This window comes from Oenanthe melanoleuca, chromosome 20, assembly GCF_029582105.1.
Source record: "Oenanthe melanoleuca isolate GR-GAL-2019-014 chromosome 20, OMel1.0, whole genome shotgun sequence".
NCBI classification, from domain to species: Eukaryota; Metazoa; Chordata; class Aves; order Passeriformes; family Muscicapidae; genus Oenanthe; species Oenanthe melanoleuca.
Window position 1 is genome coordinate 14,028,807 of NC_079353.1, and position 18,264 is coordinate 14,047,070.

General features: G+C 48.5%; 1 protein-coding gene across 1 annotated transcript in view; it reads left to right on the plus strand.

Annotated features, from left to right (window-relative positions):
* The window catches only part of LOC130261341 (fer-1-like protein 4), a 35,917-nt gene that overhangs the window by 14,651 nt on the left and 3,002 nt on the right, over window positions 1-18,264 (plus strand). Inside the window, exons 21-41 of the mRNA XM_056507450.1 lie at window positions 581-697; window positions 1,748-1,900; window positions 2,120-2,297; window positions 2,903-3,027; window positions 3,415-3,549; window positions 4,669-4,842; window positions 5,091-5,207; window positions 5,498-5,659; window positions 5,997-6,156; window positions 6,886-6,989; window positions 7,362-7,493; window positions 8,094-8,142; window positions 10,120-10,226; window positions 10,579-10,710; window positions 11,405-11,515; window positions 11,949-12,076; window positions 12,549-12,719; window positions 13,481-13,635; window positions 15,470-15,645; window positions 16,984-17,069; window positions 18,010-18,108. Of these exons, the coding sequence (XP_056363425.1) occupies window positions 581-697; window positions 1,748-1,900; window positions 2,120-2,297; window positions 2,903-3,027; window positions 3,415-3,549; window positions 4,669-4,842; window positions 5,091-5,207; window positions 5,498-5,659; window positions 5,997-6,156; window positions 6,886-6,989; window positions 7,362-7,493; window positions 8,094-8,142; window positions 10,120-10,226; window positions 10,579-10,710; window positions 11,405-11,515; window positions 11,949-12,076; window positions 12,549-12,719; window positions 13,481-13,635; window positions 15,470-15,645; window positions 16,984-17,069; window positions 18,010-18,108 (2,771 nt within the window). The remainder of the gene's footprint in view (window positions 1-580; window positions 698-1,747; window positions 1,901-2,119; window positions 2,298-2,902; window positions 3,028-3,414; window positions 3,550-4,668; window positions 4,843-5,090; window positions 5,208-5,497; window positions 5,660-5,996; window positions 6,157-6,885; window positions 6,990-7,361; window positions 7,494-8,093; window positions 8,143-10,119; window positions 10,227-10,578; window positions 10,711-11,404; window positions 11,516-11,948; window positions 12,077-12,548; window positions 12,720-13,480; window positions 13,636-15,469; window positions 15,646-16,983; window positions 17,070-18,009; window positions 18,109-18,264) is intronic.

An 18,264-nucleotide genomic window follows, 5' to 3' on the forward strand; every position in this document is an offset into this window, starting at 1 on the left:
GACACTCTGGAAGAGAGGACCCACCCAAGAGATGAGTTTTGTGGCCTTGCCAGTCCACAGTGGGTGTATACCCTGAATTTCTTCTGGATTTCATTATTAGTTTTGATTCATCCTGAAGTCTCTTCTCAGATGTGTACACCATCTCCGATATGTACTAACAGTGGTGGAAGCCAAGCCCTGTGTTGCAGTTTCCTACATCTTCATAATCCCACTTCTGTGAGAAAGTCTCCCACAGGCACTGTCTGAAGCCTTAGATCACCAGCTTCTGAAATGTTTATTCTGTAGACATCTTTCTGCCCCAAATTTTAAAGCTCACGGACTTCTGTTACTGGATGATATTGGCTGAGCTGATGAGTGACTGGAATCTCCAGCTCTTGGCACTCTTTGCTAAATGGCTTGTGACAGGTCCATGGAGGGTTGCTCTCAGCAGCTGGGCCCTGAGCCATGGTGGAGGTCAGGGTGCAGTGGGGCAGGATGGATGTGCTCAGCACACAGTAGGCTCCCTGCAGACCCTGATGTGGGGTGGCAGTGGGGCATGGCTGTGTGCCTGGGCTGTGTGACAGCTGTGCTTTCTCTTCAGATCCTGTGTGCAAAGCAGGGGCTCCGTGTGAGACGGCGCCTGGCTCGAGACAATGTCAAGGAGAAGGTTAAGGAGACAAGGAAGATCCTGGCAAAGATACGCTTCATGGCTAAAGAGGTACAGCAGCTCCTGGGGACCCTGCTCTGGGCTGGAGAGGGTAGGCAAGGAGAGGATACTGAGCTGCCTTCTGAGGCTCTCAGCAGTCTGAGCTGAAGCTTTTCCTCTGCTGTCTTTCCTCACTATGTAAAATTCCAAGTTCCAGCTACCGGCACTTACCATGTTTCCATAGCTCTAACGAGGGATGAGGCCAAGCAGCTTTGCAGGGCTGTTGGTGGCAGAGCAGGGATCCAAGGAACTCTGCAGAGGGTAGGAGGCAGAGCCTCTCTGTCCCACCAGCCCAAGGCTTTGTCTGCAGCAAACAATTTTGCCTGGGAAAACAGCCCTGCCAGTGCTGCCTGCACTTCCACTAGGCACTGACCCTAGATGAGATTCAAACTTGCATTGGAATAAGGTTCTTATCCATAGCAGAGACGCCCCACATTCAGAGTTTCATTGTTTGTATTTTAAGTAACTGAAAAAAATCGATGTGTTGCTGTAGTGTCAAACAGAATGCTTTGTTAGCTGACATAAGGGGGACAGATGCTGTTGAAGTTTCACCAAGTGAAGTAAAATATTTTTGCATCTTTAGCCATGTGAGATGTGATGTACAGTTGTGATGGTGTTTGTGTTCCCAAGTCACCATTTCTGTAATGGAGCCCTGCTGTTCTGGGGATGGTTGAACACCTGCCTGTCCACAGGAAGAGAGGAATAATTTTTTTGGTTTGCTTTGCTTGTGTGGTGGTGCAGCTTTTCTTTCCCTATTAAACTGTTTTTATCTCAATCCATGACTTCTTTCACTTCTACTTTTCAGATCCTCTTTCCCATGACACCAAGAGACAGTGAGTAAGGGGCTGCATGGGGCTGAGTTGCCAGCTGAGGTTAAAGCACAACACCTCCAGAGCCATATTGCAGGGCTGACTTTCAGAAGCACGTGGCCAATGTTAGGTCCTTTATTTCTGGGTCTCTAAACCCCCATTGCTCAGCAGTCCCTCCTGTGAGAGGATGAAGCTTTCACCATGTCAGTGGAAGGAGGATGATGCATGCTGTTCCTCCCTTTCCTCCCTCCAGCCCCAGTGCACTCTCCCTGATGTACTCATCTGGATGCTCAGCAACAGCAGGCGTGTAGCATATGCCAGAATTCCTGCACAAAACATCCTCTACTCAGTGGTTGAAGAGGAGAAAGGCAAAGACTGTGCAAAGATCCAGACTGTCTTTATGAAGGTAGGGTTTATACCAAAACAGAGTGCTCTTGCTTGCTTTGTGCTGTTTTCCCCTCCTTGCTTTCAGCCCTCCTGTTCACAAGGAAACACAGCTCTCACTCCACAACTGCCTTTTGCCTCTGCTGATGTGGTGCTCTCCTGTGCTCTTTGGTCAGTCCTAGGCTGATGGTGATCATCTTGGTCTGAGATGTGAAACCTGCTAAACTTTCTGTGCTTTCAGGTCCCTGGCTTACACTCTGGTGAGATCTTTGCCAAACTGGAAATCTACATGTGGCTTGGGGTAACCAAATATGCAAAAAACTGTTTGGCAGAGCTGCCTGAGGAGTTCCTTTCCGGGAGTGAGCAGGAGATAGCCCAGCTCTCAGCATACAGCCCTCCCAGCTGGCTCAGCAGGGATGGTGAGTGCAGATGCTAGATCTTCACCTAAGCAGGAGAGCAGGGGGCTGAGAGGTCCCATCCATGGATTAGTGTCTATGGTGGTGCATTGTTCCCCCACAGTCCTTCACCTCCAGGCCACACTGTGATCTGAGAATTATGTCAGAATTATGTAGGACCTGATCTAATGTCATCTCCAGGGCATGACTGGGACAGGCATGTTCAGTTTGATCTCATGAGGATGTATTTGCACATTCACAGCTAAAACAGCAGACAGATTGGGTGCTTTGTAGGCATTGGACGTGCTGCCAGATTGACAATGGGCATGAGTTCTGCCCCTATGATGAGGCTTGATGGGGCTCCCCCATAGTAGATGCTCATAGCAGAACACTGCACATTTCACATGTCACATGTCATGTGCTTCCAAAGGTGTCTGAGGAGCCCACTAAGCTGGTCTGGCTTGGCTAAACCTTTTGAGATGTACTGGCCTGAGAACCACAGTCCCTAGAAGTGGTAACTGTTCCTCACAGGACGTGCCCACTCCTATATGGCTGGCCTTCTCCTTCAGGCATTTTTATTGCCTCATACAGGACTTGGCTGGGGACTTCCTCTCTCATTTTCTTACCAGATTTCAGCTATTTCCAGCTCCGAGCCCATCTGTATCAAGCTCGAGGTATCCTCCCTGCAGATGATAATGGCCTTTCAGATCCATTTGCAAGAGTGGTGTTTTCAACTCATTGCCAGACCACCAGGGTGAGACCACTTAAACTCTTACCTCTGTCATCTTGGGAACTTGGGGAGAGAAAAATGACTGTGCCCTCACTGACGTGTTAAAGGCCAGTGCTATGGCAGTCCTCCTTGGACTTTTGAATCCCCAAGCACTCAGGTATCTATGCTCTGAGCAGTGTGGTTATGTTCAGGGAATATTTGACAGTCACTGAGCATGGTCTCAGAGGTTGATTGGCATGTGCTAGTTTACCTTGAGTGGTGATCACACATTTTTACCATTTCCCCTCCTGCCTGCCACCAGCTGCATGTGGCTGTGTGAGAGAGGGAATCAGCCCAGAGTTCCTCACTTTCCTGCATGTGGTTTATTTCCACTGATTGTGGAACACTGGGGTTTTCTGTCTCCATTTGCAGATGCTGGAGGAGACACTGAGCCCTATGTGGAATGAGCTGCTTTTGTTTGACCAGCTCATTATTGATGGGAAGAAAGAGGAGTTGAAAACAGAGACCCCCATCATTATAATCAACCTTTTCAGCCACAATAAATTTGTAAGTATGACCATGCTGCCCTCCTCCTGTTGTTTCCAGAAAAGGGAAGGCAGAGGAGCTCTGAGTGCTGCCACTTCTCTGTTTGGTTTCCATAACTCACCTTGGTCCACTGGTGACAGTGAGTTGTGGGGACTGTGGCTGTGATTGAGACTTTCTTACTCAGAGATAACTTAAACTCATTAGGGGCTGATGAATGCTCATTGGATTCAGAATCTCTTACTTTTGAAGAAACACTATGCCTGCTTCCTTGGCGGGCTCATATTGCAGAGGGCTCAGCCTGGGGAACTGATATTGCTTTTAGGGCTGTTCCTTCCCCTGTGTCCCCAGGTGGTGTCCCCAGCTGTCATCAATCATCCTTTTTCTCTTCCCTTTTCTCTATTTATTAGTGCTTTGAAGTCACACTGTCCCCTAGAGCCTCTTTGTTATCCTAAGACTAATGATGTAACTTGTACTAGGTTCTGTGTAACTCAGCAGCTTTCCTGGGGTTCCAGTACAAGACAAACCCTGTCATATTGGGGTGAGTCCAGATGAGGCCACCAAGATGGAGCACAGGACAGAGGAGGAGAGCTGAGTATATTCAGCCTACAGAGGTCGAGAGAAAGCCCCTGTCTTTTTGCTGTCTGCAGCTACCTGGTGGGAAAGGATAGAAAAGCTCACTTCAGACTTGTCATGGAAGGTACCATGGAGCCAAGTGGCAAGCAATAGGCACAAACTGGCAAAGAAGAAAATCCATCTTAATATAAGGAAGCAGTTTGTACACAGAGGCAGATCACATGCTGGGCCAGTAGCTCAGAGAGCTTGTAGTGTGTCTGTCCTTGGAGATACTCAAACCCTATCTGGAAGAGACTGAAGAACCTGATCTAGCTTTGATGTCCTCTGGTGCATGGTGTCAGGTTGTTTGCTGAGTTCTGCATGGAGATGAACCAGGAGCTAAGTGCAACTGCTGCAGACATGCCTTTATGTGTTCTAGCTCTGGATGGAGCAGAGAAAATCAAAGCAGAGGATGACATGGGTGGAAGTGTAGTCTTGTACTGTCCCAGACTGGCTGGAATTAGTGGTGTTCTTTGAGGTGGTGAGATACCACAGAGATGATTTGATTAATTCTGCTCTTTCCTGCAGGGCTCCCCTGAGTTCCTTGGGCAGGCCTTTGCTGTCCCACAGGTGAAGCTGGTTGATGAGCCATACAGGAAACCTGCCTTGCAGTTCTTTGATTTCTACAGAGGCACCAAAGCAGCAGGAGAGCTCATTGCCACTTTTGAGCTGATCGAGCTTGATTACAGTGGTTATTTGGAGGTAACAGGCTTGTAGGAAGCTGCACATGGTTGCCAGCTCTCTGAGGAGAGCTGTGTGGGTGAGGAGCTGGTTGCATGGGGCCCACCAGAGGATTCCAAGTTAGAGGCCAAATCTGGCTTTCCAATGAGAGGAGGCTGTGGGGACAGCCTGTGAGCGCAGAACTAGAATGAGGGAGAGAAGGGGGCATGGCTTGGCGTGGAATAGAAGTGACTTTGATCACCTGCTGTGTCCTGGTTCCACCTGTTCAGCCATCAGTGCCTGGGGATGTGGAGCCCAAGGAGCCTGGCTACCTGGAAGACCCCCGTGCAGGGCGGTTCATCATCCCTGAGGGCGTCCGCCCAGTGCTGAAGGAGTTCCGCATAGAGGTGTGCTGCCTTCTGCTGCTCTGCCTTTCCCCCAGGCTGCCCCTGGGCAGAGGGCAGGGCTTGGGGAGGGAGTCCAGTTTGGAGCTCAAATGTCCCTCTGAGGCCTGAGCAAATGCCAGGAATGGAGGTGCTTGACATGAGGGGGAAACCATTGGAGTGGTTCAATAGGCAGAGCTGCTGGGCAGAGCAGGCCTGTGCCTCTTCTGGGGACTGTGTCCTGTGGGTGGGGGGTGGCACCATGGGTAGTGGCATGCCTGCCATGTCTCAGACAGCATCATGCTGTGCTTCAGATCCTGTTCTGGGGCCTGAGGGACCTGAAGAGAGTGAACTTGTTTGAGGTGGATGAGCCCCAGGTGATCATTGAATGTGCTGGCAAGAAGGTGGAGTCAGAGGTGATTGTGTCCTACAAGGAGAACCCCAACTTCACTGAGCTGGTCAAGTACATGGATGTGGTGAGTGGAAAGGTGGATTCTGCCATGCCAGAGTACACTATGGCTACCCTGCACCCCTGCACTGCCTCACTGCATGGGGCAAGATAGAAGGAGGAGAGCTGCTTCCAGGATTTTTCTCTCCCATGACCACATAGTTCAGCTGCAGAACAAAATCTTGGTGAAAGTGCCCCCCCAAGAGCCATCTTAGCTTCTGTGGCCTGTCACTGCAAGGCTTTGATTTTTGGGCATAGCTGGAAGGTGCTGGCAGGCTTCTTATGTCATTGGCCTGCCATAGTCTGATAGCTCAACAGGTTGGTCACCCTCACTCCTGTGAAGCCCATGCATAATTGTTTTGCAGGAGCTCCCAGAGCAGGTGTACCTGCATCCTCCCCTCAGCATCTTTGTGGTGGAGAAGCGTGCGTTCGGGCGCACTGTGCTGGTGGGCAGCCACGTGGTGTCCGACGTGATGAAGTTCTCTCCCAGAGAGCTGGAAGAGGAGCCAGAGGATGTGCCCAAAGGTGAGCTGCTTGGAGAGGTTCTCATGGAGACAACAGGCAGGTTTTGCCAGTGGCAAAGATCCCTGGCTCTTCTACTCCCTCTTAGCCAGGTAGCAAAATCCTCTCCTTGGAATCACAAGGTCGCAGAATCACAAAATGGTTTGGGTTGGAAGGGAGCTTAAAGATCATCTTGTTCCACTTTCTGCCATGAGTAGAGACACCTTCCACTAGACCAGGTTGCTCTAAGCCCTATCCAGCCTGGCCTTGAACATTTCCAGGGATGGGGCAGTCACAGCTTCTCTGGGCTACCTGTGCCAGGGCCTCCCTACCCTCACAGGGAAGAATTTGCTCAATGAGACCTCTATCTTTAGGGAGCTGGTCCACTAGGACCAAGGATTGAAAAGTTTTCAGTTCTCTCACACCGGGTTAAGGCCTGTTTATTGGATAATGGTTTAGCTAAAGAGCTCTTTGATAGCAACAGCCAGCACTCCTGATCTGGAAGCATGAAGAAGAAGACAAAGATTGATCCATCTGTAGTTATTTCTGGGTAGGGAAGGTATATCTCATAATTCTGAATTCCTGGGAGTCAACAACAAGCCTGTTGGTGATGGTGGCCAATCTCAGTACTGTAGCTGGATTTCCAGCAGATTTTTGAAAAACTTTCAAATTAATCAGACTACAGTGTTTAACAGGTAAGTAGTGAGTTGAAATAAATGCATGGGAACATGAAGCTCTTTATTTTCATCTCAGCTTGCAATGTTTCATCTCACCATCTCCCATCTCAGACTGTGGTAAACATTGGACTGGCAGCTAGTGACCCAGCTTCCAGCACTCACCCCCTTAGTTTTGTGAAGGTGAGTGGTGTGTTGGGCCCAACAGATTTTTTTGTTTGTAAAGCCAAACTGTAGATTACAAACAAACAAAAAGTCCAGACGTTCATTGTTAGGTTTCATCCACCAGGTTTTCTCTGGACTGAAACACTCCTCTCTCCTGCTTGCACATTGGCTGTGCCATGTGCTGGGGCACTGAGGAGACCTGCCCTGTGCCTTGAGAATGGCCTCTTTTGTAGCAGAGAACAAACCCGGGGCCACAGGCAGCTTTGCACCTCCTGTGCTCTGCCTGAATGCCAAGCCTTTGCCAGAGGCTCCTGGGACACTGGAGGAGGGTGCATGGGTGTCCTGAGTGGTCATTTCTTCCCTCTGAACCCTTTTCTCTGTTCTCCTAAGGCTCCTTTGAAGAAAAATCCTATCAGTAAGCTTGTAAAGAAGGAAGAAGCATATGAAGAGGAAAAGCCAGAACTGGAAGAACTGGATTGGTGGTCCAAGTACTATGCATCTCTGAAAGAGCTGTATAACCAGGTAATATTTTGGGACAGCTGCCAGCAGAAGGGAAAATAGGCTGCACTGGCCTAAGGAAGATGTTTAACCATACTGAGTGTCACAGGAGCTCTCCTGGCATGGATCTGCAGGAAGATGTGGACTTTAGTGTATCAAGCATACTTATGGTAGCCAGGTATCAAGCATCTACCAGGTGGGCTGATTTCAGCAGGAGGAGGTTATTGAAATAGCCCTGAGGCTTGGTGCTCACGTGGTGCCAGAACAAGGCAGCCTCTGTTGAGGGACTCCTAAAAATGGGATGTTGCTGGTTTTAACAGGGACTTTGATGCTGCTTACTCTACCCTGGTTATGTCCTAGTTTGTGTTATGGGAGCAGATCTGCTCCAAATATCCTTCCTTCCACTGTCAACTTAAATTCCAACCAAAAGAAGCTAGCAGGAGGATCTGGGGACAAGAAAAAGTCATTAAGACACTCATTGGATACCATCCTGCAATGATGTTATTACTAAGTGATTTCATGCTATGTATTAGTCTGCTGGCAGGAAAATGTAAGTGTTCTATTTACTTGGAAGGAGAAGCCTTTTCTGTCAGGGATCAAGGTGAATATTTATGTGTGTTTCAGGCATGCAGTGATGAGGAAGATGCTGAAAATGATGACCTGAATGATGCAGGTGAGTTCTCTACCAATACCCAGCTCTTTAGTGGGGAGAGCCAAGATTTTATACCATCCAAGGGTACTGGGCTTGTGGGAATGGTGACTCTGCAGACAACAACCTTGCAGCATTCAGCAAAAACATAAAAGTGAGCAGAGAGGAGGATTTCAAATTGAAAACACCAAACTTTCCTGAAAAAGAATTTGGAGAATAGTCAGAAAAGTCCTGGAAAATCATGGAGTCTTATAAAATGTTGTTAAAGCAAATGCTTTCCTGTGTGAACAAAATGCAGAAATATCATCTGCAGGGATCATGGGATTGTCTGGGTGAGACTGGGAAGAAATGATAGGATGGAGAGAGGATGGTGGAGAGGAAAAACTGTCCAGGAGCTAGGCATCACTCTGTGCTCATGGGATACTCACCTGGGTTACAGATGAATCAGGTAACAGAGGCAACAGAGGCAACAGACAGTAATAACAATCTTTTTATGATCTGAGAACCCAGCAGCTGTAGGTTCAGGTTTGCAGAAATGTAAGCAGTGACTCATATAGCTCTGACCTGGGGAAGTGCAAAGAACAAAAATTATGTAAATAGAATTTAAGGAGAGGCCTTGAGGGTATCAGCATGCCATTAGTGCTCAAGGGATCTGGAACCTTGGCAGGTGGGACAAGGACACACCCACTCTGTCCTTGGTTTGGTGGTGCCCCTGGGGAAGGTCTAGCCATGGTCTCTCCAGGCTCAGCTGGCTGTCCCAAAAGCAGCAGTGATGCTTTAGCCACTCAAACCAGCAGGCCAGCAGATAAGCACTCATCCAAAGAGGAGGGTGGTCTCTCCTCTGTGCCTTCCCTGACAGCACCTTGAGCTGGCCCAACCACTGCCCTTCATTTGGTGTCTGTCCAGTTCCTGTCTGAATAGCAGCCATGCAGGCAAACAGGCAGGTAGGTCTGTGCCAATTTTTGTCCTCCCACCTGCGCCATGCCATGCTGGGAAACCTGAGATGCCAGAAGGACACTTGTTACAAACAGCAATAGCTCCAGGTGCCATGGCACAGCCTGTTACACCTGTCACAAACAGCCATAGCTCCAGGTGCCATGGCACAGGCTGTTACACCTGGCACAAACAGCCATGGCTCCAGGTGCCATGGCACAGCCTGTTACACCTGGCACAAACAGCCATGGCTCCAGGTGCCATGGCACAGCCTGTTACACCTGTCACAAACAGCCATGGCTCCAGGTGCCATGGCACAGCCTGTTACACCTGTCACAAACAGCCATAGCTCCAGGTACCATGGCACAGCCTGTTACACCTGTCACAAACAGCCATGGCTCCAGGTGCCATGGCACAGGCTGTTACACCTGTCACAAACAGCCATAGCTCCAGGTGCCATGGCACAGCCTGTTACACCTGTCACAAACAGCCATGGCTCCAGGTGCCATGGCACAGGCTGTTACACCTGTCACAAACAGCCATAGCTCCAGGTGCCATGGCACAGCCTGTTACACCTGTCACAAACAGCCATGGCTCCAGGTACCATGGCACAGGCTGTTACACCTGTCACAAACAGCCATAGCTCCAGGTGCCATGGCACAGGCTGTTACACCTGGCACAAACAGCCATGGCTCCAGGTACCATGGCACAGCCTGTTACACCTGTCACAAACAGCCATGGCTCCAGGTGCCATGGCACAGCCTGTTACACCTGTCACAAACAGCCATAGCTCCAGGTGCCATGGCACAGCCTGTTACACCTGGCACAAACAGCCATAGCTCCAGGTGCCATGGCACAGCCTGTTACACCTGGCACAAACAGCCATGGCTCCAGGTGCCATGGCACAGGCTGTTACACCTGGCACAAACAGCCATGGCTCCAGGTACCATGGCACAGGCTAAAGCCCTGGGTGAAAGAAGAAGTTGGGGCTGGGCTAATTTCACATAGAGACTCTTGACATGATGGGCAAAATCAGAGTGTTTCCTAATCTCTTACTGTCATTTCTAGATGGAGGGAATTTAAATGCATCTTCTATTGACATGGAAGCAGAAGATGAGGCAGTGATTGAAGCTGAACCTGCCCAACCCAAGAGGAAGCTCATTGCCACCCTTCAGGTGATAATTGGAGTGACCCAGTGTCTTTCAGCCCTGGCCCTTTGTCCATGTCTTCCTCACTTTCCTACAGTGGAAGTTATGCTGGGAGGAGAACCTGCAGTGTGTGCTGTGGCCCCATCATTGCTGTACTTTGATGCAGCTAGTAAGACCTTAGAGCCAAGCTGAGATGTGCATCCACATCCAAGGCTGGCCCCAGGGACATGCAGGAAAGCAATTAACCCTGCACTGAGTAATACAGGAGTGAGGTAGGATTAGATGAAATGGTTGAAACAGAGAAAGGATGGTCATTCTGATTCTCCTTCCCTTTAAGATGGCAGGAAAAGGTCCAAAATTACTTTTCTACTTATTTCAGATCTACAACTCTGAGCTGGAAAATGAGTTTGGTAATTTTGAAGACTGGTTGTGTATTTTCCCCCTTCATCGTGGCAAAGCAAATGAAGATGAAGATGGAAATGAGGATGAACATTATGTGGGGAAGTACAAGGTACTGCTTCATTTGGATGACGTTTGTGCTGCTTGTGGAAGAAGATCCTTATGACCTGTATTTTAGAGCAAGCCAGCACCAGGAAAACCTTGTGGTGTGCATGAGTGTGCAGATTGGGCTGCAGCATGGCCAGGGTACTGTTACTGCTTGTTGAAGCAATTGTACTGTGGTCCTACTATTGTTAGCTTATAAACCCATCCAATTCAGATTTTTTAGCTGCTACAAGGAGAAGGCATGAAGCATAAAGGACTCATTCTGGTTGCAGCCTCTGGGTATATGCATATAAATATTATATAAGTAAGCTTCACTGGTTTTAAAATTAGCAAAACTTATTTAAAAGAAGCATCATCATCCCATCCAGAAGCTCTTGAAGACTCTGAAATACCAACTACAGAAACTGTAGCTGTCCCTAGAAAACCTTTGGTGTCCTCTGTCTTTGGCAGTCCAATGTGCCTAGATTTGACATTGGCAGTGGTATGACAGCCTGCAGCCCAGATTGCAAGCAGGGATTGACAGGGCCATGTGGACATGATTGGACCTTTGGGGAGGACTGTCCCCATGGGCACAGGGTGTCTGTGGTCTGCATGGGGAAATGGCTCTGATTTTCTAGTTGGCAGGTGAAGCTGGTGGCTCCAATCCTTTCTGAGAAATTCCCATTTATATCCAGCTGTTCCTTAAAAAGTGTTTTCTGCAGGGCTCCTTCTATGTCTACCCTGCTGAAGAAGCTGCTACAGAACCCAAGGTGTCCCGGGGCATTCCAAGGAACAGACCCATCAAGGTTCTTGTAAGAGTTTACATTGTTAAGGTAAGTCTCTGGTGGAGGTGGCAGTAATGCTTGGCAGTCTCTCCCCTCCCTGTGGACCTTCTGCCATTCTCTGCTCAATAAATGTGAGCAGTGGCACTTGTGAAAAATGTGATTCTGGCTTCAAGCCTCTGCCAGTGGGTGACACCTACATCCTTTCCATGGAGAGTCTTCCATGCTTTGTAGCTTGAGGATGGGCATTTCTTGGCTCCTCACATCTGCCTTGAGATCATGAGCAAGTAGGTGGGTCCACAGCTGAAGATGTGATTGGCTTGTGGAGTGAGGGTTTCTGTGGGAACAAGTGGCTGTTTCACTGCTGGGGTAGCTGCTGGAGGGAGCTGACCAAGCAGGCTTGGGTGGTGTCAGGCCTGTGCAGTGCTCCTTGAGCAGGTTGCTCTCCACAGCTATGTACAGCAGTATCTTTTGTGTATTCCAGGCTACAAATCTGTCTCCAGCAGACCCCAATGGCAAAGCAGACCCCTATGTGGTGGTGACTGTGGGGCAGCAGCAGAAGGACACCAAGGAGCGATACATCCCAAAGCAGCTCAATCCTGTGTTTGGAGAGTATGCAAGAAGCTTTCCTCTGGCAGGTTTAATAAGAACAGTGCAAATCTGGGGCTTGGAACATGGCTCACCATGTAAGGTCTTCTGGTGCTTTCTGATGGAGAGCCTTGTGCTTTAACACAAAGCTCCTGGACATGTCTCTTGCCTCCAGCTGACTCAGGAGTTATCATGCTTTGGGTTAGGAGGCGAGCACACTCAAGCACTTAATTTAAAATTGGAATCCAAGCATTGGAGAGCATTTTCCCTGGCTCCAGGCCTTCTATCTGAGCCATACATTCCTGGAAAAGTAATTCCTTTGTTTGAACATGCATACTGAAAATTGTGCATACTGAATTTAGAGAGAACCAAAGTTTATCAGATGCCTTTAAGTTGTCAAATACAGTTCTTGAATGTATAGGATTATCAAAGCAGAGCATGTGTTTAATTTCCGTTTTCTTTGCTAATTGTACTTTCCCTGTGTGATTCTGTCCAGAGTTGTGGAGCTGACAGTCTCCTTTCCCATGGAATCAGAACTCACTGTGGCAATATTTGACCATGATTTGGTTGGATCTGATGATCTGATTGGGGAGACCAAGATTGACTTGGAGAATCGATTCTACAGCAAGCACAGGGCCAACTGTGGAGTGGCTGCACAGTATGACTTGTAGGTACCAGGGGGGCACATTAGGGCCATAGACATTCTTCTCACCTGCCACGTGTGGGTAACAGCTCCTCCTGTTCTGCAGGACAGAATATGCATTTGCAGGTGCTCCACAGATTCACTACAAGTCACATGGATAACTCTATCTCTTTAGGCACTTACCTGTGTACTGGAAATAAAATACTGCAAGCCAATATACCTTGCATAATATAGCAAAAAAATTCTTTATTGCTTACATGTTGGTGTTCTGTGGGAAAAGTGCTTCCTTGACTCTGACTTCTTTCAGAAAGTACAGCAGTTCCTCTGGCAGCATTTTGTAGGCACCAACACTCAGGACATCTGATTTCCTTTGGCCTTCTTCCATATGCATTCTCCAGTGTCTTTGGCCACTTTTCTGCAAGTTTCTCTTATTCTATTCTTGGAAAATTAGCTATGGGAATGGAGTTGAGTACCCAGCACAGCTAAGACCTCTTTCTCACTTAGGAATTGCATCTAGAATTGCTCCTGCTGCTAAGCCTTACTTCTTCTGCTCAGAAAGTAATAGTTCTGTGGGGTGAAAGTCCAGCTTGTTCTCTGTCAAGTCAGAGTTTGTTTAGCTTTTCATTCATTAAGATTTTTTGTAATCTTTTAAAGCCCAGTGTTTTCCCAGTGAAAATCTAAGCAGGCTTCTAGTGAAGCCTGTGCTTTGGGAAGGAAGGTTGTTCAACAGCCTAGAAAAGAAAATTAAACTGAAGAAGTTCTTGATGTTTTCTTTTTCCATGCAGAAATGGCTACAACATGTGGCGAGATGCTTTTAAACCCACACAGATCTTGGACAGTTTATGCAAGAAAAACTCAATCCCTGCTGCAGAGTACAGATGGGAGGAGATCAAAGTGGACAATAAAATATTCAAGGTCCCTCCAGAGGCTTTTCCTGAAGGTACAGAGGGCTTGTTGAACTGGTCCCTTAAGCAGCTGCCTGTGCTCAGCAGTGCCCGTGCTGGTCTGGGAGCCCACAAGCCTCTGTCCCTGAGGTGTCCAGGCTGGCTTCCCCTCTCTGTGCCCTGCAGGGCCTGGCTTTTTGGGTCACTGGGAGGTACCTGCTTGGTTCAGTGCCCTAATTTCAGTGGACCTGTTGCACTGGGAGAGGATGGGATCCAGCCCATTAGGTAGCAAAGTAGCTTCCCAGGCAACAGAGTAAACCCCCACGTGCATGGCAGTGTTGGTCATGGAGGTTTGTTGTATGCTGACTTATTTGGGTGGCTGGCACTGTCAAAAAGCTGTACCTTCTTCTGCTTTTGATCACTATCAGCAAGATAATTAAGTCCTGTTTGAGGTTATGGGTATTTTGGAGTTTTTTGCCTTTTTTTTTTTTCTTTGGTAGGTTGTGGGGTTTTTTTGTGATGATGTGGTTTTGGTTTTCTTTAATATTTTTGGGGTCTTTTTGTTTGTGGGTATTGTTTTGTTTTGGGTTTATTTTGTGGGGAGGGGGAAGGGGAAGGGAGTGTTCTTTCAGTCTTCTTTCCTTTTTTTAGCTGGCTTTGTCCAGGAATGCTCTGTGCTTCCAGTGGCTTCAGGTGCCTTGGGTGATTCCACTACTGTTGATCTCCACCTTGTGGGCAACTTCTACTTCTCATTTGCTGTTTTCTTTCCTTCTAACTAACATTACAAACCCTGAGCCAGGGCCACAGATGTCCAAGAATACACCAACCTTTCACAGCTTCCACCAGCAGCGATGGAGAACTTCCCTCACCAAAGGCCAGGCCCTGCTGCAGCCAACAGCAATTGAATTCAACCTCAAGGATAGACAGAGCAGATGTGGCCCACTTGCAGATGGCTAAGTACTGCAAGACAATGCTATGTATCTGTAGCTGTAGGAAGGATAATTCCTGCCCTTACCTGCTCAGAGTGAGGATATGTGTATGGCCAACTTTACTTTCTCCTTGTTTCAGTGCAACTGTTGCTAAGTTTTCTGGTGGTTTCTATGGCTTATGCAAAGAAGGGAAAAGAAATGCTACTCAGGAGAGGGCAAGGAGCCTCCAGAAGCCCTTTCCCCCTTTTGTTGAGGTCACTGGTTAGCTGGGGAGGGAGAAACAAGGTGCTCTCCTGGTGTTCCCCTGACAGCTGCAGCTGGTGCCCTGTGAACCTCTGCTGTGCTTGAGCACTGCTTGGAATGGTTTAGGTCTCAGACTGATATCCAAGGGGCAGATGCACTCCATAAACCCAGAGTGGGTGGGTCATTATGCCCTCACCTGTTGACTCTGGCTTTTCTCCCACCAGCGAGATTTGGTTTTGAACTGCCATTTGGCTTCACTGTTCCAAAGGAGTCAATTACTAATTGTGTTCATTAACAGAGAGCACAGCTGCATATCTTGAGGGTGGCAAGTAATGCTTCCCACTTCCCTGGTGAAAAGTAATTCATGGATCTGTTGGCACTACTACAGAGGTGTGGGGACTTGAAGTGCCCCAGAGGGTCATGTCCTCCTCAATGTCCCTTGGATCTTTTTTCCCAGGGCCAGAATAAATTATTTTTTGTCCTTTCCATTGCATTTCTCTTGGCGTGTTTCCTTCCTGCCTGCCATTTCTCATCACTGCAACATATTGAACTCACTCCCTTCATCTTTGCCCTCCTGCTTCACCCCATTCATTTTTCTGGAGAGGTTCTTGTTTGCCAAGTCCATCCTCTCCTGTTACTTGTGCTAATGACTGATGTCCTGACATGACTCTTGCTGGCCAGAAGCCTTCATCTTCTCCCTGGCTGTGTTGTGCTGCAGAGGCCTCTGTGAGGAACAAGAGAGAAGTGGCAGATGAGAACCTGGTGGATGATGAACACAAGGCTTTGTACGTGCTGCAGCACTGGGAAGAGATGCCAGGATGTGGGTACAAGCTAGTACCAGAGCACGTGGAAACACGGTCTCTGTACAACCCCGAGAGCCCTGGGCTAGTGCAGGTGAGATGTGTTTCTGTGCCAAACCTCAGCCTTGCTTCAGGGAAGGACCTTCTGGACAGCTGATTTCCAGCACCCCCCTCTGGTCTCCTGTGAATCTTGTGTATTGTCGCCTTCCTGGGTGGGTGGCTGGAGTTGTGTCTGTGGATGGCTGGCCCATCTGTGAAATGAGGACATTGGCCCTGGTTGTTCTTTGCTCACATCTGTCCTCTGACCTCTCATGATGCTTCTGGACACCCTTTCCTCAAGGAACTTCTGCTCATTGATGCTGTGTTCACAGTGTTGGTGACCCAGAATCCTTCCTGTCTCTGCAGACCATTTAGCCCTGCTCTGATGAGGATGCTGTATGTGTGGCACTAGACCTGCTCTGCTCCTGAGCCCTGCCACCATTCACCCCCGTGGGTGATGATATCCCAGCCTACACCTGCCTCCTCTGCATTGTCCCTCATCACTGCTGTTTTGCAAGAACCTTGCTCTGCATCCTTGTCTTTGCCCTGGCTAGAAAAGAAACCTTAGAGAATCCAGAAACCTGGCTAGAGAATCCATCCTTAGTTTTGTGCAGTGCAGTCACCTCAACTCACCATTTTAATGTCCTGCACTAAAATCTCTTCCCTTGGGTGCTGGAGGTTTGAGCAAAGCAGAGTTCTGCAGTCATCATGGCTTGCTTTGGCATTGGAAATGCATGGGGGGAGAGCAGAGTCAGACCCATCACTTCTTAGTTTTGTTGATTTTGCTTAAGCATTGCATCACCGTCTGCTCCTTATTAAGACAGAGGGATATGTTTGCCTCTGTTTGAAATGGATTCAGTGTAGGTGAAATGGATGTTTGCCTCTGTTTGAAATGGATTCAGTGTAGGTGAAATGGATGTTTGCCTCTGTTTGAAATGGATTCAGTGTAGGTGAAATGGATGTTTGCCTCTGTTTGAAATGGATTCAGTGTAGGTGAAATGGGTATGTTTGCCTCTGTTTGAAATGGATTCAGTGTAGGTGAAATGGATATGTTTGCCTCTGTTTGAAATGGATTCAGTGTAGGTGAAATGGATATGTTTGCCTCTGTTTGAAATGGATTCAGTGTAGGTGAAATGGATGTTTGCCTCTGTTTGAAATGGATTCGGTGTAGGTGAAATGGTTTTTCTGGGAGCAGAAATAAGCAGTCTTTCATTGTCCTAATTTTTTTCCCTGTGTAAAATCCAATCTCATGTCACTCTCAAGTGCTGGGAATGGAGAGAACCAAGCAGGGGCTTTCTGATGAGAACTTTGCTTGCAGGAACAAGCCCTTGCTCCTTGAAGAGCTGGAGAGTGGTCTGTTGTTTGAAGTGTCTTTGCTGTCTTCTCTCATCAGGGCTCCTTGCACATGTGGATTGACATGTTTCCAAACGATGTCCCTGCTCCACCACCCATCAACATCAAGCCACGACTGCCTGTCAGGTAGCACCTGTGGGGCCAGGCCTGGGGCTCCTGGGCTGCAGGGAGGATCAGTGTCCCTTGCTGTGCCTGGTGGGATGTACTGAGGGTCAGTGCTGGTGTGGCATGTAGCCCTCTTTGCTCCAGCTCTGACCACAGGATGTTCTCTTGAGTGTATTATCCTGGGCCATAAGAGCTTCAGCTGCACAAAGGTTTGGGAAAGGGCAGGTTAATTGTCTCTGTGGCTGAACATAAAGGTAATAGAAACCCTGGCCTGAGCTACTCATCGCACTCTATTCTGGCTAGTGGGCAAATGTCTTTGGGAGCCTGGAGAAGTGCAGTTGAAGGAGGAAATCTGCTGTTTCCAAGAATCTACTGGTACTTTTGAGATGGAGAGTCCAGATTATTCTCAGACGTGCACCTGAAAGGACAAGAGATAATGAACACAAATTGCAGCAAGGGAAACCCCAACTGAATATAGGGAAAACATTTTCCCAGTGAGAGTGAAGCTACCCTGGAATAGGGACAGATTGACTCAGATGTGCAGGGATATCCATCCTTGGTAGTATTAAAAACTAATGCTGACAAGGCCCTGATCAATTGGCCTACTGTGAAGTTAGAGCCAGAACTTGGACCAGAGACTGCAGAGATCCCTTCCTGCCTAAGCTTTTCTGTGCTCCTATGGCTGAGTAGAGCTGGGAGGATTTCCCATGCACCAGGGATTTGATTTGCAAAAGCTACCTGTATTGACTGTGAGTGTTTGTCTTGTAGGGTTGTAGTGTCTAGAAAGGGTTTTGTGCCTGGGAGTGAGACTGCTGGGCTGTGCTTGGTGGGAGGAGCAGGGGGAACCACAGCACTGGGGAGGTTCAAGTCCTGCTGTTCTGGCATTGTGCTGTGGGCTTGATGTGCCCTCCCAGGCACCAGGGACAAGGGCAAGTGTGTCACCTCTGTGTCCTCCCCACAGCTATGAGCTCCGTGTGATTATCTGGAACACGGACGATGTGATCCTGGATGATGTCAACCCAGTGACAGGAGAGCCTTCCAGTGACATCTACGTGAAAAGGTCTGGTGGGGGCCAGAGCTGCCCTGCTCCCTGCCCTGGCCCACACACACTTGCCTTCTCTGAACCTCTGCTCCTCCCTGCCTTGGTGTGAGATGCCCACTTCCTCTCCAGGGGCTGCTGTAATCCCAGAGATTCTGTCCAGGTGTTGCTCTGGTT